General features: G+C 42.0%; 2 protein-coding genes across 2 annotated transcripts in view; both read right to left on the bottom strand.

Moving 5' to 3' along the window:
- The window catches only part of LOC141006168 (NACHT, LRR and PYD domains-containing protein 3-like), a 467,008-nt gene that overhangs the window by 82,278 nt on the left and 367,575 nt on the right, over positions 1–17,155 (bottom strand). The gene's annotated exons all lie outside the window — the stretch shown is intronic.
- Positions 3,025–9,853, bottom strand: LOC140993886 (creatine kinase M-type). The gene is made up of 8 exons (XM_073463449.1): positions 9,743–9,853; positions 7,140–7,338; positions 6,445–6,602; positions 6,051–6,183; positions 5,623–5,779; positions 5,125–5,248; positions 3,548–3,737; positions 3,025–3,185 (listed from the first exon to the last, which is right to left on the bottom strand). Exons 1-8 carry the CDS (start codon positions 9,851–9,853, stop codon positions 3,025–3,027), a joined length of 1,233 nt encoding a protein of 410 aa, XP_073319550.1.

The following is a 17,155-nucleotide window of genomic DNA, read 5'->3' as shown; positions in this document are numbered from 1 at the left end:
TTTAACAGGTCGGGGCAGAAAATGAACTAGAAAGTTGTATTTACTGCACGTTTCCCAAACAAAGTGATTAATTGATCAGTAATTGTTCATCCTGCTGTGATGTCATCTGTGTTGATGTCGGTTAACTCGGATCCTGACTTGGATAAACACTCTTCCGCGTTTTTTTTCCCCGAGTGCAATGGAACGCACCACACGTCTCCAGGACGACCAAGTCGGACATTCTATGGTGGCATCTGATTGGCTGATGGAGAGGCGTTCAAACGTCAACTGGCAGGCAGGAGGAGGCGGGAAACACTGCGGCACGGCTCACAGAGCTGCGTCGCACTGGTGCCCGCGGGTTGTGTTCTCTGGAGACCGCATGATGCCGCCACAAACTCCACGGACTCCAGCTTTTTCACCGCTCGGTGTAAGTAACGGGGACTAAACTGACGAGCCGCTAAGATCTTAATGAATCCTGACGTCACCAGCCTTCCTGCTGTGGAAAATAACGTCAACTGATGTGGGGCAGCCGCGTTAGCTAGCTAGCAAGCTAACTCTGTGGCTTCTGTCAGTCAGGCTGCTAGCAGGAGTCAAAATAAAATGGATGGATGTATTAAAACATCATTTCAATGTCAGTGTAGAAACCCAGTGGAAATGTAACCGTAAATTATTTTTGTTAGCGTCTTCAGGTATGAACTATAGTTAGGAATGAGAGGGGAGACATACAGTGGTGGAGCCTGTAGTCCTAAGACCTAGAACTCAGTTAGCATGTTAGCATGTCCTGTCCCCTCTCTCAAAGTCTGTGAGTCTGTTGAAGGTGTGTGGTCACCACAGGCTGAACATATTTACTCATTTTGTTCTCCAACATAAAATCCATCATTAAATGTCCCACACTTTAATTATAAGGCTCGTCCCTGTGTTAAAAAACGGTTAGCGGTTGCTAACAAGTGTCTGAATGAGACAGCAGTCTGGCTGCTAGCAGGAATAACAATAGATGAGTGGATATATCAACCAAGTAACCCATATTAAATGATGTTTGTTTGCAGGGAACAAAGGAAACTGCTGCGTCTTCAGGTTTTCAGGTAAGGTCCTAAATATGAGTTATATTTTGGGATATCCAGAGATATTCAGTGTGTCCTATAGAACATATGATGCGTCATATACGACATTGTAGACAAGGAGGTGACAGATGACGAGGTCGAGTGGTAAGGTGTGCTTTGACAGTAAATGTAATAATTTTATTAACTAACACAACAACATGCTAACTGTACTGAATGTGTGTTTTCAATGACACTGATGTTTAAGTATTGAGCTAACGTTAATAAGGTCAGACGGGTTCTTGTGGTGAAGCCTGCCAGATGTTCTCCAGTTATTATGATATAGTGTGGACAATACTCAGGAACTGTAGTAAGTTTTATTGAACAAGATGTTCATTAATTAAACGACAATTCAGATTCTGTTCAATAAATTGAATCTGTTTGGCCCATTTTATGGACTGTGAAGGAACTAATTAAGTACATTTATTTAAGATTGGGCTGCAGAATTAATAGAAATATTATTGAAATTGCAATATGGCCAAGCGAGATATCTGAATCACAGAAGCTTTAATTTTTTGACAAAGATAAAGTGTGTGATAAACAGCATGATAATTAAGTACTATAGAGCTGCAGAGACATACTGACCAACATATTAATGTTCTCCAAAAACATCTCCATCCACACCAATAGTATGAAAATGCAAAAGCAGGCTGTCAAGCACACGCCAAAGCAACAGGTGGCGATATAACCTCTACTGTGAATATATGGTAAAGTAAATGCTTTATGATTTCTTTTTACCACACTGTGCAGACCTAAAAACAGATGCTGCAGTTTTTATTTGATTCATTTTGAACACATCGGTATTTGAAAAACATTGGTGATAACTGAAATCAAAGTTTGAGTGATTCCTTCATTTCTAACAAACGGTTTCATGATTTAAGATTTAAGTTTAAAGTGACAACGAGAAACTTTCAGTTTTTGTTGATTCTGGTGGCCCCTTTTGACAAAAGCAGTCCGACACCTGCGCTAACCACCCTAGCACGTGTTGACGGCACACTAACACACTTAAGAGTTCCTCGTAGTCACTTTAAGTTTCCTTTAAACAGGCTACATGTGTGCTGGGTAGGACCATGAGATGTGGTTAAAACAAATATAATGGGTGTAATAATATTATATTAAATATGCATATATAGTACAATATTGTAAATAAATATTACATTAGTTGTAAAATTATTAATTTGATGGCAACACAAGAAGTCTGTTCACCTGTTACATCAAATTCAATGAGACAAAAACTGAACACATGTAAATTAAAGGCTTCAGCAAATTGTTTAATTAGTTTTAATTACAGTTTGAAAGGTTTGTAAGAGAAGAACATATAATCATATAACCACAATATAATCAGCTGTAAGTAACGCATATCAGTTAAAAAAAGTGTTTGAAGGAACTTTTAATTCCTTTTTTAAAATGGTACTCCTACTCTTTACTCAAGAATATCTTGGTGCCAGTAATCTACTTTTTACTTAGCACGACATGATGACAGAAGACAACTGAATGACGAATGAAGTAAGTTGCATGACTAGTAGAATATGTAGTTAGCTAGCTCATGACATTAACTCATCTTAGAAGTCTGTTGTGGCTTTAAATTGGTTTGCTATAGAAAGCAGTTTACCGTGATGCGATGTTTACATTTCTTCTGTAATTACAATTAGTTAAAATTTAAAATATTAAAATGCAAATTGACTTGTACTATGAGTAAGTTATTACTTTTTGCTTTTATCTGAGTAGGCTCCTCATGGTAATTGTACTTTTACTTGAATTATTTTGGATGGGAGTAATTGTACTCGAATATAGATTTTCAGTACTCTACCCACCTCTGGCGTTTGGATTCAGGTAGTAAAAACATACCAGACGGACATTTTCCCTAATGTAACAGTGGGTTAAATGTTTCTATCTGATTGGTCAGTCCATCTGTTCTCTCCAGACTCCAGCCAATCATCATCCAGATCTATTTCTGTGTAGGAACAAGCTCATCGATGTCTCGGCCGCCCTCCAGCCTCTTCTCCATGGCGATGAGCAGTTTGACCCCGTCCACCACCAGCTGGGTCAGACCCACCTCGCTCACGCCAAAGGTCGCCATATTGCTCACATGGTACAGCGCCGGGGACTCTGGGAAGTGAAAAGGCAAGTACAGTTGTATATATGTATTGTATTCATAGCCCATTATCTCAAATCATAAATTAGCCTCCAGGGGCTTCACAGTCTTTTTTGTACAAAAGAATACTTAAAACTGTGCAGATAGGGAGCGACACTAAGTTTACATTAACCAGAAAACAGACGGAAATAACCCCCAAAAAAGAACCACAAATTAAAAAACCATAGCAAATGGATTCATGGTTCAAAAAGCAGCAGAGACTCATCAAAGAGTAAAGACTGGGAGCTGAACATCATGTAAAAACACACACTGACCTGCAGTTCTACGGACACACCTCATCAGGTTACCTCTGAAACATCAGGTCTGCCCTCCGTACCTGTTTTGTCCAAGCGGATCCTCAGTCTCTTCAGGATGTCCTGGAGGCGTTTGTGTCGGGGGAGGTGTTGCAGTCTGAGGTGGACTCTGATCCTCAGACCCGTCCCCACGTCAGCCGGAGAGCTCGTCACCCACCCCAGCTGCTGCTTCCAGATGAACGGGTGTCTGAGCTCTCTGTAGAAGTCCTCCAGCTGGAGACACAGAGAGGCTGATGAAGTTTGGTTTTAGCATCCGTTCTTAACGATCCGATCACAAGTGGAAAGCTTTAAGCTCGTCAGTTGACACCTGGCAGCGAATGACCTCTTGTGATCGGATCTCACTTCTCCGCTCTATATGCAAATATACACCTACATCACTGGAACAGACCGATACGATGTGTTTTACACAAAGAAGGAAAGAACGTTTGCCGAATTAACAAGAAAGCCCAACTAGTCAATGGAGTCTAGGGACAAAGAAGTAGCCTTTATTAGTTACTGTTGTAAAACTTGGCGTTGCGTACCGTCAATATGTTATATTCTTTAATACATTTGGTGTAAATCAGTTGAAACAGTTTGTTCAAACAGCTGTTGGGAGCTAAGACGCACTTCAGACAAGGCGAACTTTAGGCATGTAAGGAAACAGGCTGTTACAGCTATGCTGCAACAAACTGACACTTTTTACAAGGAGGGAAACATTTGAATGTTTTGCATTTATTGTCGAATTTACAAGAAGGCACCAATGATTTAGATTTTTTCGTAGCAGTTTCACAAAGTTTGTTTCTCTTAATGAAACAACTCTTCCAATCAGACCATTTGTTAAGGGAGTCTGGTGATGTTGTGGTTATCAGTTCAATGGTTTGATCAGTTGAAACACATCGGCAGGTTAACAGAGACCAAACATGTCAGTTACATCACAGTGAAGCACCTGGAGATCAGACAGCATTTAATCCATTATGATTGGTATTGTTGTTGTTTCACAGAAGATGTCAGTTGAGTAGTCGGTCCTTCAATGTGGCCCAGAACACAAGTGACCCAGACCACCTCTGAATGTGGTCTGAGTGATCGGATCTCAAATATGTCCTCAATGCGTCTCGGGGGTGTCCACGCCTGTACTTAGAGCTGTCCACCTGTGATCAGATTCATCACGGATGAATGGTGATGTCAAATGTGATCGTGTTGGTTTGTCCTGATTAATTACAGACTGGACTGTTGCTTGTAATAGGAGAACATTAGAACAGGGCTTGAATATTGTTTCTATCTTTTCTACTTTATCAACGGTGATATGTTGTGCTTTCTTTCTTGTGACAAATGTACTTATTGTACTTAAGCGTCTGCTGAATGCCCTAAATGTAAATGTAGTATGTGTGATCTGGCTCGAGTATAAACATCTGGAGGACAGGAGCAGAGGTGAACTTCCAACTTTCTTATAAAGAGTTTTGTAACTTATAACCTGTAAACAAGCTCTTATCAGAGGTAGAGAAGTGATGTATAGAGCTCATGGTTAAAAACTAACAGGAGTAGATAAAAACCTGCAGACATTTGTTGCTAAACATTTTACAGGTGATTGTCATTTTAATAAAAAATCAAAGCCATCACCGACCTTCTGCAGGTTAATGCAGATGCATTTAAAGGCCTCTGCGATGTTGGCATCGTCTCTTGTGGACACAAGTCTGAGGTGGTCCTCCATGTTGACCCAGACCACCAGGCTGCCATCTTTACTCACCCTGAAACAAGGAATCATGGAAGAAACTTATATTTCACTTATATTCTCTTTGAACACCACAGGCTGAAAGTAGCGCTTTAAAATTTGGTGACATTTTGAAAGGATTTGAATCTCCCAGGTTCCAGTTACCGCTCGTAATGCGTTGTGGTCATACATTACTTTCAGTAATTTTGTCCAGGGCATCATTTTTCCCCACATACTTCCAATCTGGAGCAGTTTGGGGATCATTAATTGCTCATGGGCAGTTTCATGTATGGACTAAGGATCAAACCTGCGATCTTACAATAAACTGAGCACCGCCTGATCCCTTCTCTAGTCAGACATGCTACCGGGACAAAAAAGACCTGTGAAGAAACCATGCTGTTACGGACTGACCAGACTGCCCTGGCGTCGGGCCAGTCCCGGGCCACGCCGATTCGGAGCTGAGAGGAAGACGGAGGGTTCAGGTTCAGCTCTCTCTGCTGCTCCGGGTTCAACTCCTCCAGTAAGAAGAGTTGACCCGGCAGCTCATCCTCGTTCAGCCGCTGCAGAGCTGAGAGCAGAGAGGAGATACAGTTAAACTGGTTAACCACACCAGCTTTGAACAGCTGGAGGCCAACTCATGGATGCCAACTGAGTAACATTTACTTTTAGGACAAAAAGCTTTTGGATTTGGACAAAACTCAGTGAACTCTGCATTTTCTCCATCCATGTTGCTGTGTTGTACATGTATCAGAGAATTTAGAGGCTGGGCCTGCCTGAACCTGCAGGGTTGGTTATATTTAGAATCACACCATGTTAGCATAAATAGGGACGTGCAGTACCTCTCCTGGCCAGTGAGAGGAGGTGTCTGCGCTCTCCTCGGCTGCAGTGTGTCGGGAAGCAGAAGTCATCAACACCTCGAACAACACTCGCCTCACAGCGTACAGCATATGACTTGTCCAGGTCATCCCCCCCCTGCACACACACACGCACACACACACGTGTGAATGGTCTTCATGGACCTTACAGCCAGGGCAGGTGACAAACGTGTCATGGCCACGCTGAAATGGAAACAACCTATAATTTGGGATGAAGTGATTATCTGTCTGCCTCAGTTTTGATTTTGTTGTACATTTGGTGTGACACCACAGTGAAAATGTTCTGGGCTTTATTATTGAAATAATGACTCTGTAATCAAATCAACATGAGTAAACAGCCAGTGGTCTGACCGACTACCTTCAGGTTGTCGTAGTTGAAGTCGCTCTCTGGCGTCTGGCTGGTGATCTTGTGTTCATGATGCGCCTCAATAACTCGGTCAAAGAAGTCGCAGAACAGGACGTAAGACTGGGCGTCGCCTGCGACACACCCCACAGATACAGGACCGGACCTATCACCTTCATACACAAACATTACAGGTTGATAGATATGGTTACATACTAACATTTACAATCCTCCCTGACCTAAAGATTCTGACTTTGCATTTTTTTCTCATTCACTCAAATCATTTTTCGTCAAACAGCCGTAAGATGAACTGCAGGTTGATGAAACAGAAACAAGTGACAGCTGAAATCTTCACAAAGTATTTTCTTTATATCCACCAGCTACCATAATTTCACATTTCTGGTAGTGTTTAACTTTGTATGTAAACAAAATGGTTGCTTCACTACCAAAATGTAAAATGGAATGAGGTGACAGCAGGTCTATGAATAAAGAGAATAATACACAACAACAACTGACCTATATATTGATTCATAAGCGCAGAGAAACAATGAAGATTTTTCATAATTTTCAACATATGTGAATCTATCTGTAATTTCTGATGTCAAACTAAATACTGAATGTTCCTTGAATGTCCATCAGTTTCTTTCTGATTTTAATCGCACTGTATTTCTCTGACAGCCAGCCAAACCTTGACATCGTGCTGACATCACCTGGTTCCTCGAGGCCAGGGCGGATGACGTCATCAAAGATGACTCCGCTGTGGGTGCAGCGGTGGAACTGTCGGCGGTACATGGCCGGTGTGAGGATTCGTCCCATCCAGGTAGAGTTCCTGCACAGGTCAGGAAACTCCTCGTCAGGAGAACCTCTCTTCAGGTGGAACTGGGACATGGGGTCAGGGGGAACCAAACTCTGAATGCACAGGGAGTTGTCGTAGAAGAGACAGGTAAGGCTTCAGTCAGAATAATGTCACCAGTTTTTCAAAAGTGTGAACCTACATCTGTTTTGGTTGTTATTATAAAATCACGTGGAGTTTGTTGTGAAAAGTTAGACAACGCAGGCTTCCTTAGCTCGGGAAAAAGTTTTCTAGAAAAGTTTGGAGATACTTTGGACTGTTTAGCAATTAAGCTTCACTTTTAACTAACTCCAACTTTTCATGCTGGATCGTAATAATTACCTCCAAAATTGTCCGGTACCTCGTCTCCATTGGGAAAACAACTGGAGCTGCAGCAAAAGAGAAATATGTTAAACAAAATACATAATATTTGTTGGCTCTTTTAAAAATCTGGAAAGATGTAAAACAGATGAACAAGATTTTTCACTCTTTGTTTGGAGTCAAACCTTGAAAGATGAAGACAAAAGTATGTAGAAAAGTATTTAGATGGAAATTGTGATGAATCCATGGAAGAAACAAAACAATAATCACCTGGAAAACTGGTCGTTCCCTCCTGGTTTATATGTACAATATCTGCCTTCAAATTTCAGCCTACACATCTGATCACACATATGTACCATATGGATTAATCACTGACAGCCCTTATTCATGTTTGTTGATTATGATTACACTCCATATCTAATAGAAAGCTTCTCTGTGTCAAAACTTCACATGTACAGAATTTGGGAATCAGAAGAAGACAACAGTGAACACATTGATCTTACTGCACAGAACATTCAGTCATGTACACTTCATTGCTGTTTCTGTTTAAAACAAACCACTAATGAGACAGACAAGTTAGTTTACTGAGTGAAAAACACAGAGGCATGCCATGAAAACACTCACGTTTGACCTTCCACATGTCGTCAGTGTGATGGCAGACCGCCGTCAGCACAACAAAAGGTCTAAGAATAGTCGTGGTGGTCCTGAGCAGCTCATCCTGCCACCCACAGGAGTCCAGTTACAGTCCAAACAACGATAGCCTTTTTATAACTGCACACAGAACAGCCCTGCCATCTGTGATGCTGTGGATGTACATGGTCTCATCCATCAGGAGAGGAAGTCCGACATGTTTCTCATTCCAAAATAAGACCCACTCTTAGTAGTCAATGTTAACTCTCTACTATATATAGTGGTAATACAGGTTCATTACAGGGTTGTTAGAATACACAGAAATACATAAAAACACTGAAAGTACAAAAACAAACTGCAAATACAGAAAACACAACCAGACACAGAAAACACAACCAGACACAGAAAACACAACCAAATACAGAAAACACAACCAGACACAGAAAACACAACCAAATACAGAAAACACAACCAGACACAGAAAACACAACCAAATACAGAAAATACAACCAAATACAGAAAACACACTGCAAATACAGAAAACACAACCAGACACAGAAAACACAACCAAATACAGAAAACACAACCAGACACAGAAAACACAACCAAATACAGAAAGCACAACCAGACACAGAAAACACAACCAGACACAGAAAACACAACCAGACACAGAAAACACAACCAGACACAGAAAACACAACCAAATACAGAAAACACAACCAGACACAGAAAACACAACCAAATACAGAAAACACAACCAAATACAGAAAACACAACCAGACACAGAAAACACAACCAGACACAGAAAACACAACCAAATACAGAAAACACAACCAGACACAGAAAACACAACCAAATGCAAACCCCAAGCACCAAATCCGCCATTTAATTTATCGTCCATCTCGATCGTCGCCAAGAGTTCATGTCTGAAGTCCTCTCTTGTGGAGTCGATCTTCCCGGTATTATTTGAAATGAAGAACACTTTGAGCACAACGATCAGTTTTTCCAACATTTACTAGAAATGTACAAGTCGTGTTTCTTGTTCTGCTGATGTGGCCGTGGTCACCGATGCTGGCTGTTACCTCGGTAAGTACAATGTTTTTCTTACCCTATTTTCTTGGTTGGTTGGTAGCGTTCTCCAGTCCTTTCCTGAGGATGAGAAGCAGGCTTCAATTTCTGTTTGATAATCTTCTTAGATAAACGCTAACATGGCAGAAAAAAAAGTAATGTATCATCTGATCATTCAATTATTCCATTTAATCTGGCAAACGAAAAACGAAAAAACGAGTCAATATTTATTTTTTTCTGTTTTTCTGTATGCACCAAACATTGAAAACTGGTGTTTGTTTTGCTATTTTTAGCCCAAAACGGAAAATATAATAAACAAGGAAACCAAAACAAAATAATAAATCTAATTTACATTTTCCGTCATTGTTATACCATTTCCCATGGTACATTTCTGCTGTGTGGCCACGCTTTGCGCATGCACAATGTATAGTCACCCGGTATCCATGGTGAGCAACAACACACCGGTCTGAGCGCCAAAAGTCCCACGATCCAGTCCATTGACTGTGTACAGTCTATGGTCCAGTCCCAGTAGACCACTGGAGTCCTACGTTCTAATGGCCTCACTCGAGCCATACATGTCTCTCATTAATGACATGTTTATGAATGGAGTGACATATCATGAGATCTCAGAAAAGTTGCGAGAAATGGGTGTCCAGCGGGGAAGCTCTGAAATCACACAGAGACGCCTTTGTCTACAAGTTCAAAGAAACATTTAAAAGCTTCAAACCTTCTCAGAGTAAAATTCATATTTTTACTTTAACATTTATTTTAACATTTGTTTGTATTTGGCTCAACACACACTGTTCCCTGATATTGTACCTTAACACAGAGGCTATATGTCCCTCTGACTGCTTGGAAACATATAATAGACAGGGTTAGTTTTCACAAAATCAGAACTGCGAAGGCATTTTGTGAATATTTATAATATACAACATTTCTAGGGGTATTAAGGGGTGCTGAATCCAAATCTGCTGTATATGAAGCTCAAAAATGCCCCCAAATGCCTCAAAATTGAGAAAGCTAACATGGCCACTGCCGCCAGGCTGAAATCTATTTTTCAGTGTATCTTTTTGACTAGACAAGGTAAAAACATGAATTAAATGTGCTTTTGTAGGTTTTCCTATATGAGCAATCCGATGACATATTCAGATTTGAGATGTAATGTGAAGAAACTGCTTAGATATTGCAAAAATAGTTGTTTAGTGAATAACTACTCAGCTATTATTTTTATTATTATTAATATTTTTTTATTATCAGGCTTCTTTTATTTTGTAATTTAATTTGAGGTCAAATGTGCTGTAATGGAACCTTGGTCATCCCCAATATCAACCTATTCACCCTATTCTAAGATAACTCACACTGTCTTGTAGGTCTGAATTAGTCAATTGACAACTGAAGCCATAGACTATACCCAAGATAGCTTAATCTCATCAAAGCCACAGTTGTGCATCATATGCCAGGAAGACAATAAGCAAAATCTCATGACAGTGAGTAAGGATGGCCTCCAGTCAGCTGACACTATAAGACAACTCTGGTTGAAATTACATAATGACAATTTCCGAGTGCAACTAATCGAATTACTGAGATACTTAAAGGAGACTTGCCTCAGCAATTCTTGTGGCATAGGGACTGCCGAGCAAAATACATGAATAAACGTGAAATTAAAAGGAAATTGAAAAGAGATAGCAAACAAAGTTCGTCTGCATCCACATCAACTCGGCAAAATGTTAGTCTACGGAGCAAAATCTCTCCAATAGAATGGAAGCAGTGTATCTTTTGCCAACAAGATCAGAAAGAAAAACTACATCTCATACAAGAAATGAAAGTCAGCAGCAGAATCCTACAAGCAGCAAAGTATGACTCATTCTTAAGAGTGCGACTAGCTTGTGTAAATGATCTTATAGCTGCAGAAGGAAGATATCACGTGACTTGCAAGAACAGGTTTGAACGTAGGACCAAATGCATGGAGTCACTTCCGAGCACGGACATGCCATTAGAGTGGATCTGCCAAGAACTTGAACAATCAGCAAAGCAAGCGGATATTCTAGATCTTGTACATGTGTGGGACCGGTACTCTACACTAGCTAATGAGGTTCAATTAGATATACCATCTAGATTTCTAAGCCGAAGGAACACCTTCAAGGAACAAATAGCTAGTCGTCTTGAGGGCATGTATGACTTTATTGTGTTGCATGATCAGCCTCGAAATGAACCTTGTACTGTTTTGGTTCCATCCAAATACCGGCATATTCCAGTATTAACAATGGTGAAAGATGACATCTCCAATATTCATAGAGTCATTCCTACATTCAAACAGGAGGATCAAGATATGTTCCTGAACATAGTCCATGTGGCATTGCAGATCCGAAATAATATGCTCTCCCATCCAAAACAAGAGGGGATAGACATCAGTGAAAACAGAGCAATAGACAGCATACCCAACAGCCTGTACATGTTCCTCAACTTGTTACTAGGTGGTCAACGCCTGCTGGAGGATGATGTTGAAGATGATGATAAGAACACAGCCAAACGCCAGCTTAGAGTCCTCAACATTGCACAGGATCTTATGTACACAGCCAGTGGAGACAAGTTCCTCACTCCAAAGCACATAGGACTGGCCAGTTCCCTTCATCAAGCTACACGTTCCAAGGAGTTGGTGAACATGTTTCACCAGGCAGGTCATGTTATGAGTTACCGTGAGGTAATCAAACTTGACACTGCACTGGCTAAGAGGACCTTGGAGACCATGGGAGATGACGGTGCTGTTGTTCCACAAAATCTGGTAAAGGGTCGCTTTGTTCATTTCTCAGCAGACAATGTCGACATCAACGAACACACTCTGGATGGAAAAGGGACATTCCATGCCACTCAAGTGGCTGCCTGGCAACGTGGTCCACCTGAGGGTGATCTCCTTGAAGGAATTGATCTTTACTCCAAGTCAGAAACCCTCAACATCCCCAAGGCAATGACTGACATCATACCTGCACCAAAGAGAGGAATCACAGCGCGTCCATTCAGTGTAGTAGCACCAGATTGTTTCACACAGTCGTATGAACAATGTCCTGCAGCACAGAAAGCACAAGCTACTGACATGGCCTTTTTCATGTCCAGGACATCTCAAAAACCAATGCCTTCCTGGACATTGTACAATCAAAAGGCAGGCACAGTCAACCCAGAGAAAACTACAGTAGGGTACCTACCTATCATCCAGGCTCCTGCATCTGAACTTGATACACTGAACACAGTCGTCAAGCGAGTGCTCCATGTCTCCAAATCAATGGAACAACAGCATGTCATTCTGACAGTGGATGAAGCACTTTATCCGAAGTTGCTAGAACTGAAGTGGTCAGTAGAAGAATACAAGGACGTGCTTATACCTTGCCTTGGAGGCCTTCACATTGCCATGAACTTCCTGGGTGTGATAGGACAACACATGGTTGATTCTGGCCTGAGCGAGCTATGGGTCAAGTGTGATCTTCTGGGTGCAAATGCTGCTCAGCATGTCATGGCAGGAAAGGGGTATGCACGTGCCATGAGGACCCACAAGCTTACCCTGCAGGCTCTTTGGCAACTACTACTCCCACAGCTTTACACATATCTGGATGAGGTTGAAATTACACTGAGAGCTGAACTCTTGGATCTCTGCCAGTCTGTAGATGCTGATCACATTGCACAGATGGTTGACAAACTGACTACAGACCGATTCCAGCAGCCTATGAAAAAGTTTGTTGCATCACTTGCAGTTGATGACCCGAATGCTGCATTCTGGTGGGACTATATGACTATGGTCAGCATCCTACTCTGCTTCACAAGAGCGCAACGTGATGGATTGTGGGATCTCCACCTGTATGCTCTCAAACGTATGCTGCCCTTCTTCTTCAGGTACGATCATATAAACTATGCCAGATGGGGTACTGTGTACCTGGCTGAGATGTCTGTTCTCCCACCAGAAATCCTCCTTGAGTTTCAGAAAGGCAACTTCGTGGTAAAACGCAGTGATTGACGCTTCAATCAGGTCTCAGCGGATCAAAGTACAGAGTGGCTAAACGCTACAGGAAAAAAGACTGGAGGCCTAGTAGGTATCACCAGGATAGCAACATCCCTCAGTAGATGGACACTGTCGTATAATCTGAGAACGGTCATAGCTTCTCAGACAACAGAAATGCTGAAACTGACAACAGATAGTGAAGATGATGAGTACACACAGTGCACAAAGAGTAGAATGGAAAGAGACAACATGGATGAAAGCAGAATATGTCTATCACTGAAAGAGCACGGTGTGTTTAAAGATGGCGGTGACACAATCAAGAACTTAATCAACAAGGATGTGGTCACATTGGATATTCAAGAATCTCTGCTTGGTGCAGAATGCTTTGGACAGGTACAAATGAAAGTGTTTGTGGACAAACGTCTGTGTGAACCTCCAGAGAGTGACCAGCACTTGGATCTGAAGTCACTTATGAACAAAGCCAAGACATTTGCCTCTTTGTATGAAGTCGTGCAACTTTCCAAAAACAAGCAAAACACCATCAAAGTGGACAGGCAGATTCTACAAAGGCTCATCACAGCTTACAGAGCAGGTCACAAAGTAGACCCGGAAAATATTCTCCAGCATGAACTCATGCCCATCCCACCATCTCTGGCCGCAACTGATGGCAGTCTACATTCCACCAACAAATCTGTTTTAGCAAATATATTGACAAAACATGTCCAAACCCCTGCAGATGTGCCCCTTCAGGAACCCAGCTGCTTGCTTATTGATGGCCAAGCACTTGTAATGGCACTTGGGAAGCCGCCAGACATTACGACATTCAGTGACTATGCCAACAAGTTTGCTAACACCATGGTGAAGATGGGAGAGAAGTACCAGAGGGCAGGTACCATGATGAGTCCATCAAAACAGGCACAAGAAGGAAACGTAAACAGCGCCACCGGCCAGTACGCAGAGAAATCTTAAATGACTCTGTTCCACTTCCAGTAGACTGGTTGAGCTTCATGGCACTGGAAGAGAACAAAGCAGATCTTGCTCGACTACTCTGAAACCATCTGATAGAACACAGCCCAAAGGATGAGCCTGTGGTTGTAGTATCAGGTGGGTTTGCTGAAGCGACCACTGTCAAGTCATTAGATCCAGATTTTGAAGTCTCCTCTCTGAGTGCTGACCACGAGGAGGCTGATACACGACTGATTTTGCACTGCATCCAGGCTCCTATGGACACAATAGTTGTGTCAGCGTGTGACACAGATGTGCTTCTTCTACTTCTAGCACACCATGACAGAATTGGATGTACTCATCTCTACATGAAAGCCGGGACATCAAAGGATCCAAAGTATTTTCCAGTACATGACATTCGCAAGTTACTATCTGATGTTCAAGTGGACACCATCCTTGCCTTCCATGCCGTTACTGGCTGTGATAGTGTGTCTCAGTTCAGCGGTCACGGAAAGAAAACAGCCTGGCAGGTATTTGAGCAGCATCACACTGATCTTACTGGCCTTGGGAAGGGCCCTCTCACGAAAGATGTTTTGAATTCAACAGAGAAATTCATCTGTAAGATGTACGGTGTGCCCGAGGTTGATACATGCAACAAAGCAAGAGTGAAGTTGTTTTGCCAAGGTCGCCCACAAGAGACTCTGCCACCAACCTCAGATGCAGTGAAGTTTCATATCATGCGTTCACACTATCAAGCGGCAATCTGGAACCAAGCTCACCTGCCACATCCTGATCTTCCTCCAGTGGATGAAATGGGATGGATGCACAAGGAAGGTCAGTTAGTGCGGCGGCTACTGCCTCTGCCACCCATGTCTAAAGCCTGCAGGGAGTTCACTTCATGTGGATGTACCAAGGGATGCCTCAGCCAACGCTGCAGCTGCAGGTATGTGTATAGGGGATTATCTGATGTTGAGCAATGTGTACAAGATTGTACAAATATGATGGACTGGTAGAGAATATCAGCCTGCTAGACTGCACACTACTACTTATTAACAGATTGTTGAACCCATAACCTGATAATTGTGAACCTCTAACTGAGGAAAAAAGTAACACAGAAACAAAATAAGAGTAAGGATAACTAAAATGTTTGTAATCTTTCTATTCTATTCTACTCTATTCTATTCTATTCTATTCTATTCTATTCAGAAAGAGTCACATGGAATGTATGGAAACATGCAACTGCAGGAAACATGACAACACTTGCCAGAACATGGAAGAAGACTGTGAATAAACTGTTTATTGTTTTATTTGGATACCCATTAGCTGCATCAAAACTGCAGCTATTCTTCCTGGGGTGATATTGGGGGTGACCAGGGTTCCATTACAGCACATTTGACCTCAAAACAAAATACAAAGTAAAATAATAAAAATTATAGCTGAGTAGTTATTCACTTAACAAATCTGAATATGCCATCGGATTGCTCATGTAGGAAAACCTACAAAAGCACATTCAATTCATGTTTTTGTCTGGGGTGTGTACAGTCCTTACAGATGCTGAGGGCTTTTTTCTTCAGCATGGCAGCATAAACAGTGTCCAGTGTAGGAAGCTCCGTCCCAATGATGCACTGGGCTGCTTTAACCACACGGTGCAGGTCTTTGCGTTCAGCAGCCGTGCAGCTGGCGTACCACACCATTGCGCAGTTGGTCAGGATGCTCTCGATGGTTCTCCTGTAAAGGTTGACTGACCGTTTCTGTGGGAGCTGGGCCTGTTTCAGTTTCCTGAAGAAAAACTTGTCTCTGTTGGGCCTTTTTGACAAGCTGTGAGGTGTTCGAGGTCCATGTTAGCTGCCTCGACACCGTGACTCCAAGGAACTTGAGGTCGTCGACACATTCCACCTCATTACCATGTGTATGTGGAGGGGGAGGTGGTCTCTTCCTTTCGTTCTCCTGAAGTCAACAATCAGCTCCTTTGTCTTGGAGGTGTTAAGGACCAGGTTGTTGTCCTCACACCACCTCTCAAGATAGTTCACCTGAAGCTACAGTTACAGTTAAAGTTACAGTGTCTGTGCAGAAGTTTGTACACAATACACACAATCTGTGTATATAATAATTTCTTTTCAGTATTTTACAGATTGATCTCAGTCCAGTTTGTTTTAATAACAGCTGTAGTCCAGGTGGATTTCTTTGTGCAGTCAGAAGTATTTGAACAGATTTTCATCCTGAGCCGAGAGTCTGCTCAGCTTTAATGTAACAAAAAGAAATCAACTTCCAGTCCAAACACTGTGCTTCTTTCTTTAATAATAAGAAGATGATGAACTTTACTTATATATCACCTTTACAAAGTGCTTTGACAAACAAGCTCAGGAAGACAACATTACAGACCACGACCGCTGCAGAAATCAAACTGCCTCCTGACGTGACACCACAAGAACAACCTGTTGAAGCTCAGAGATCATTCTGGGTTTTGGGTTCACATGACTCTGTTAAGTTTAGAAGAGCTTTATCGTCATGGTTACAATAAGGTCAGTGAATGATGGGGGTCATGTTATATATGTATATGAGGTTGACTGTTGACAGGAAGCAGGAAGTGAGCAGCTGCCTCTGGTGTTAAACTGTGGTGGTTCCACGCTGTCCTCCTCCGTCACATGACTTCCTCTGCTCATGAGCAGGGCATGCAGAGGAAGTTTAAAGAGGCCAGAGTTTATAAAAGGGGATTTTTGCAAACATTTCAATAAATATTTGTTAAAGGGATATTACAAGGTACGTAACATGATACGTACCTTTCTATGAGTAATCTATTGCCTGTCATGGACAGTTCAGTGGGTGGACCCAGGGGTTGAGTTATAATCTGAGCTTTGTTGGTCTCTAGATGAACTAACTCTAACCAACGTTAGGACGCAGACAGACAGGTGCGTCCTGAGAGACAGACTGGTTGGTTTTAC

Source organism: Pagrus major, chromosome 1 (assembly GCF_040436345.1).
Source record: "Pagrus major chromosome 1, Pma_NU_1.0".
NCBI classification, from domain to species: Eukaryota; Metazoa; Chordata; class Actinopteri; order Spariformes; family Sparidae; genus Pagrus; species Pagrus major.
Note: the sequence above shows the minus strand (reverse complement) of the source record. Positions and strands in the feature narration are given on the sequence as shown.

Excerpts from the sequence above, each read along its gene's own strand:
- LOC140993886 (XM_073463449.1), bottom strand. The coding sequence starts at position 9,853 with ATGGCTCGAGTGAGGCCATTAGAACGTAGGACTCCAGTGGTCTACTGG. Across the intron at positions 6,184-6,444 it reads TCAACTACGACAACCTGAAG|GGGGGGGATGACCTGGACAA; the intron begins GTAGTCGGTCAG and ends GTGTGTGTGCAG. Across the intron at positions 5,780-6,050 it reads CCTCTCACTGGCCAGGAGAG|CTCTGCAGCGGCTGAACGAG; the intron begins GTACTGCACGTC and ends CTCTGCTCTCAG.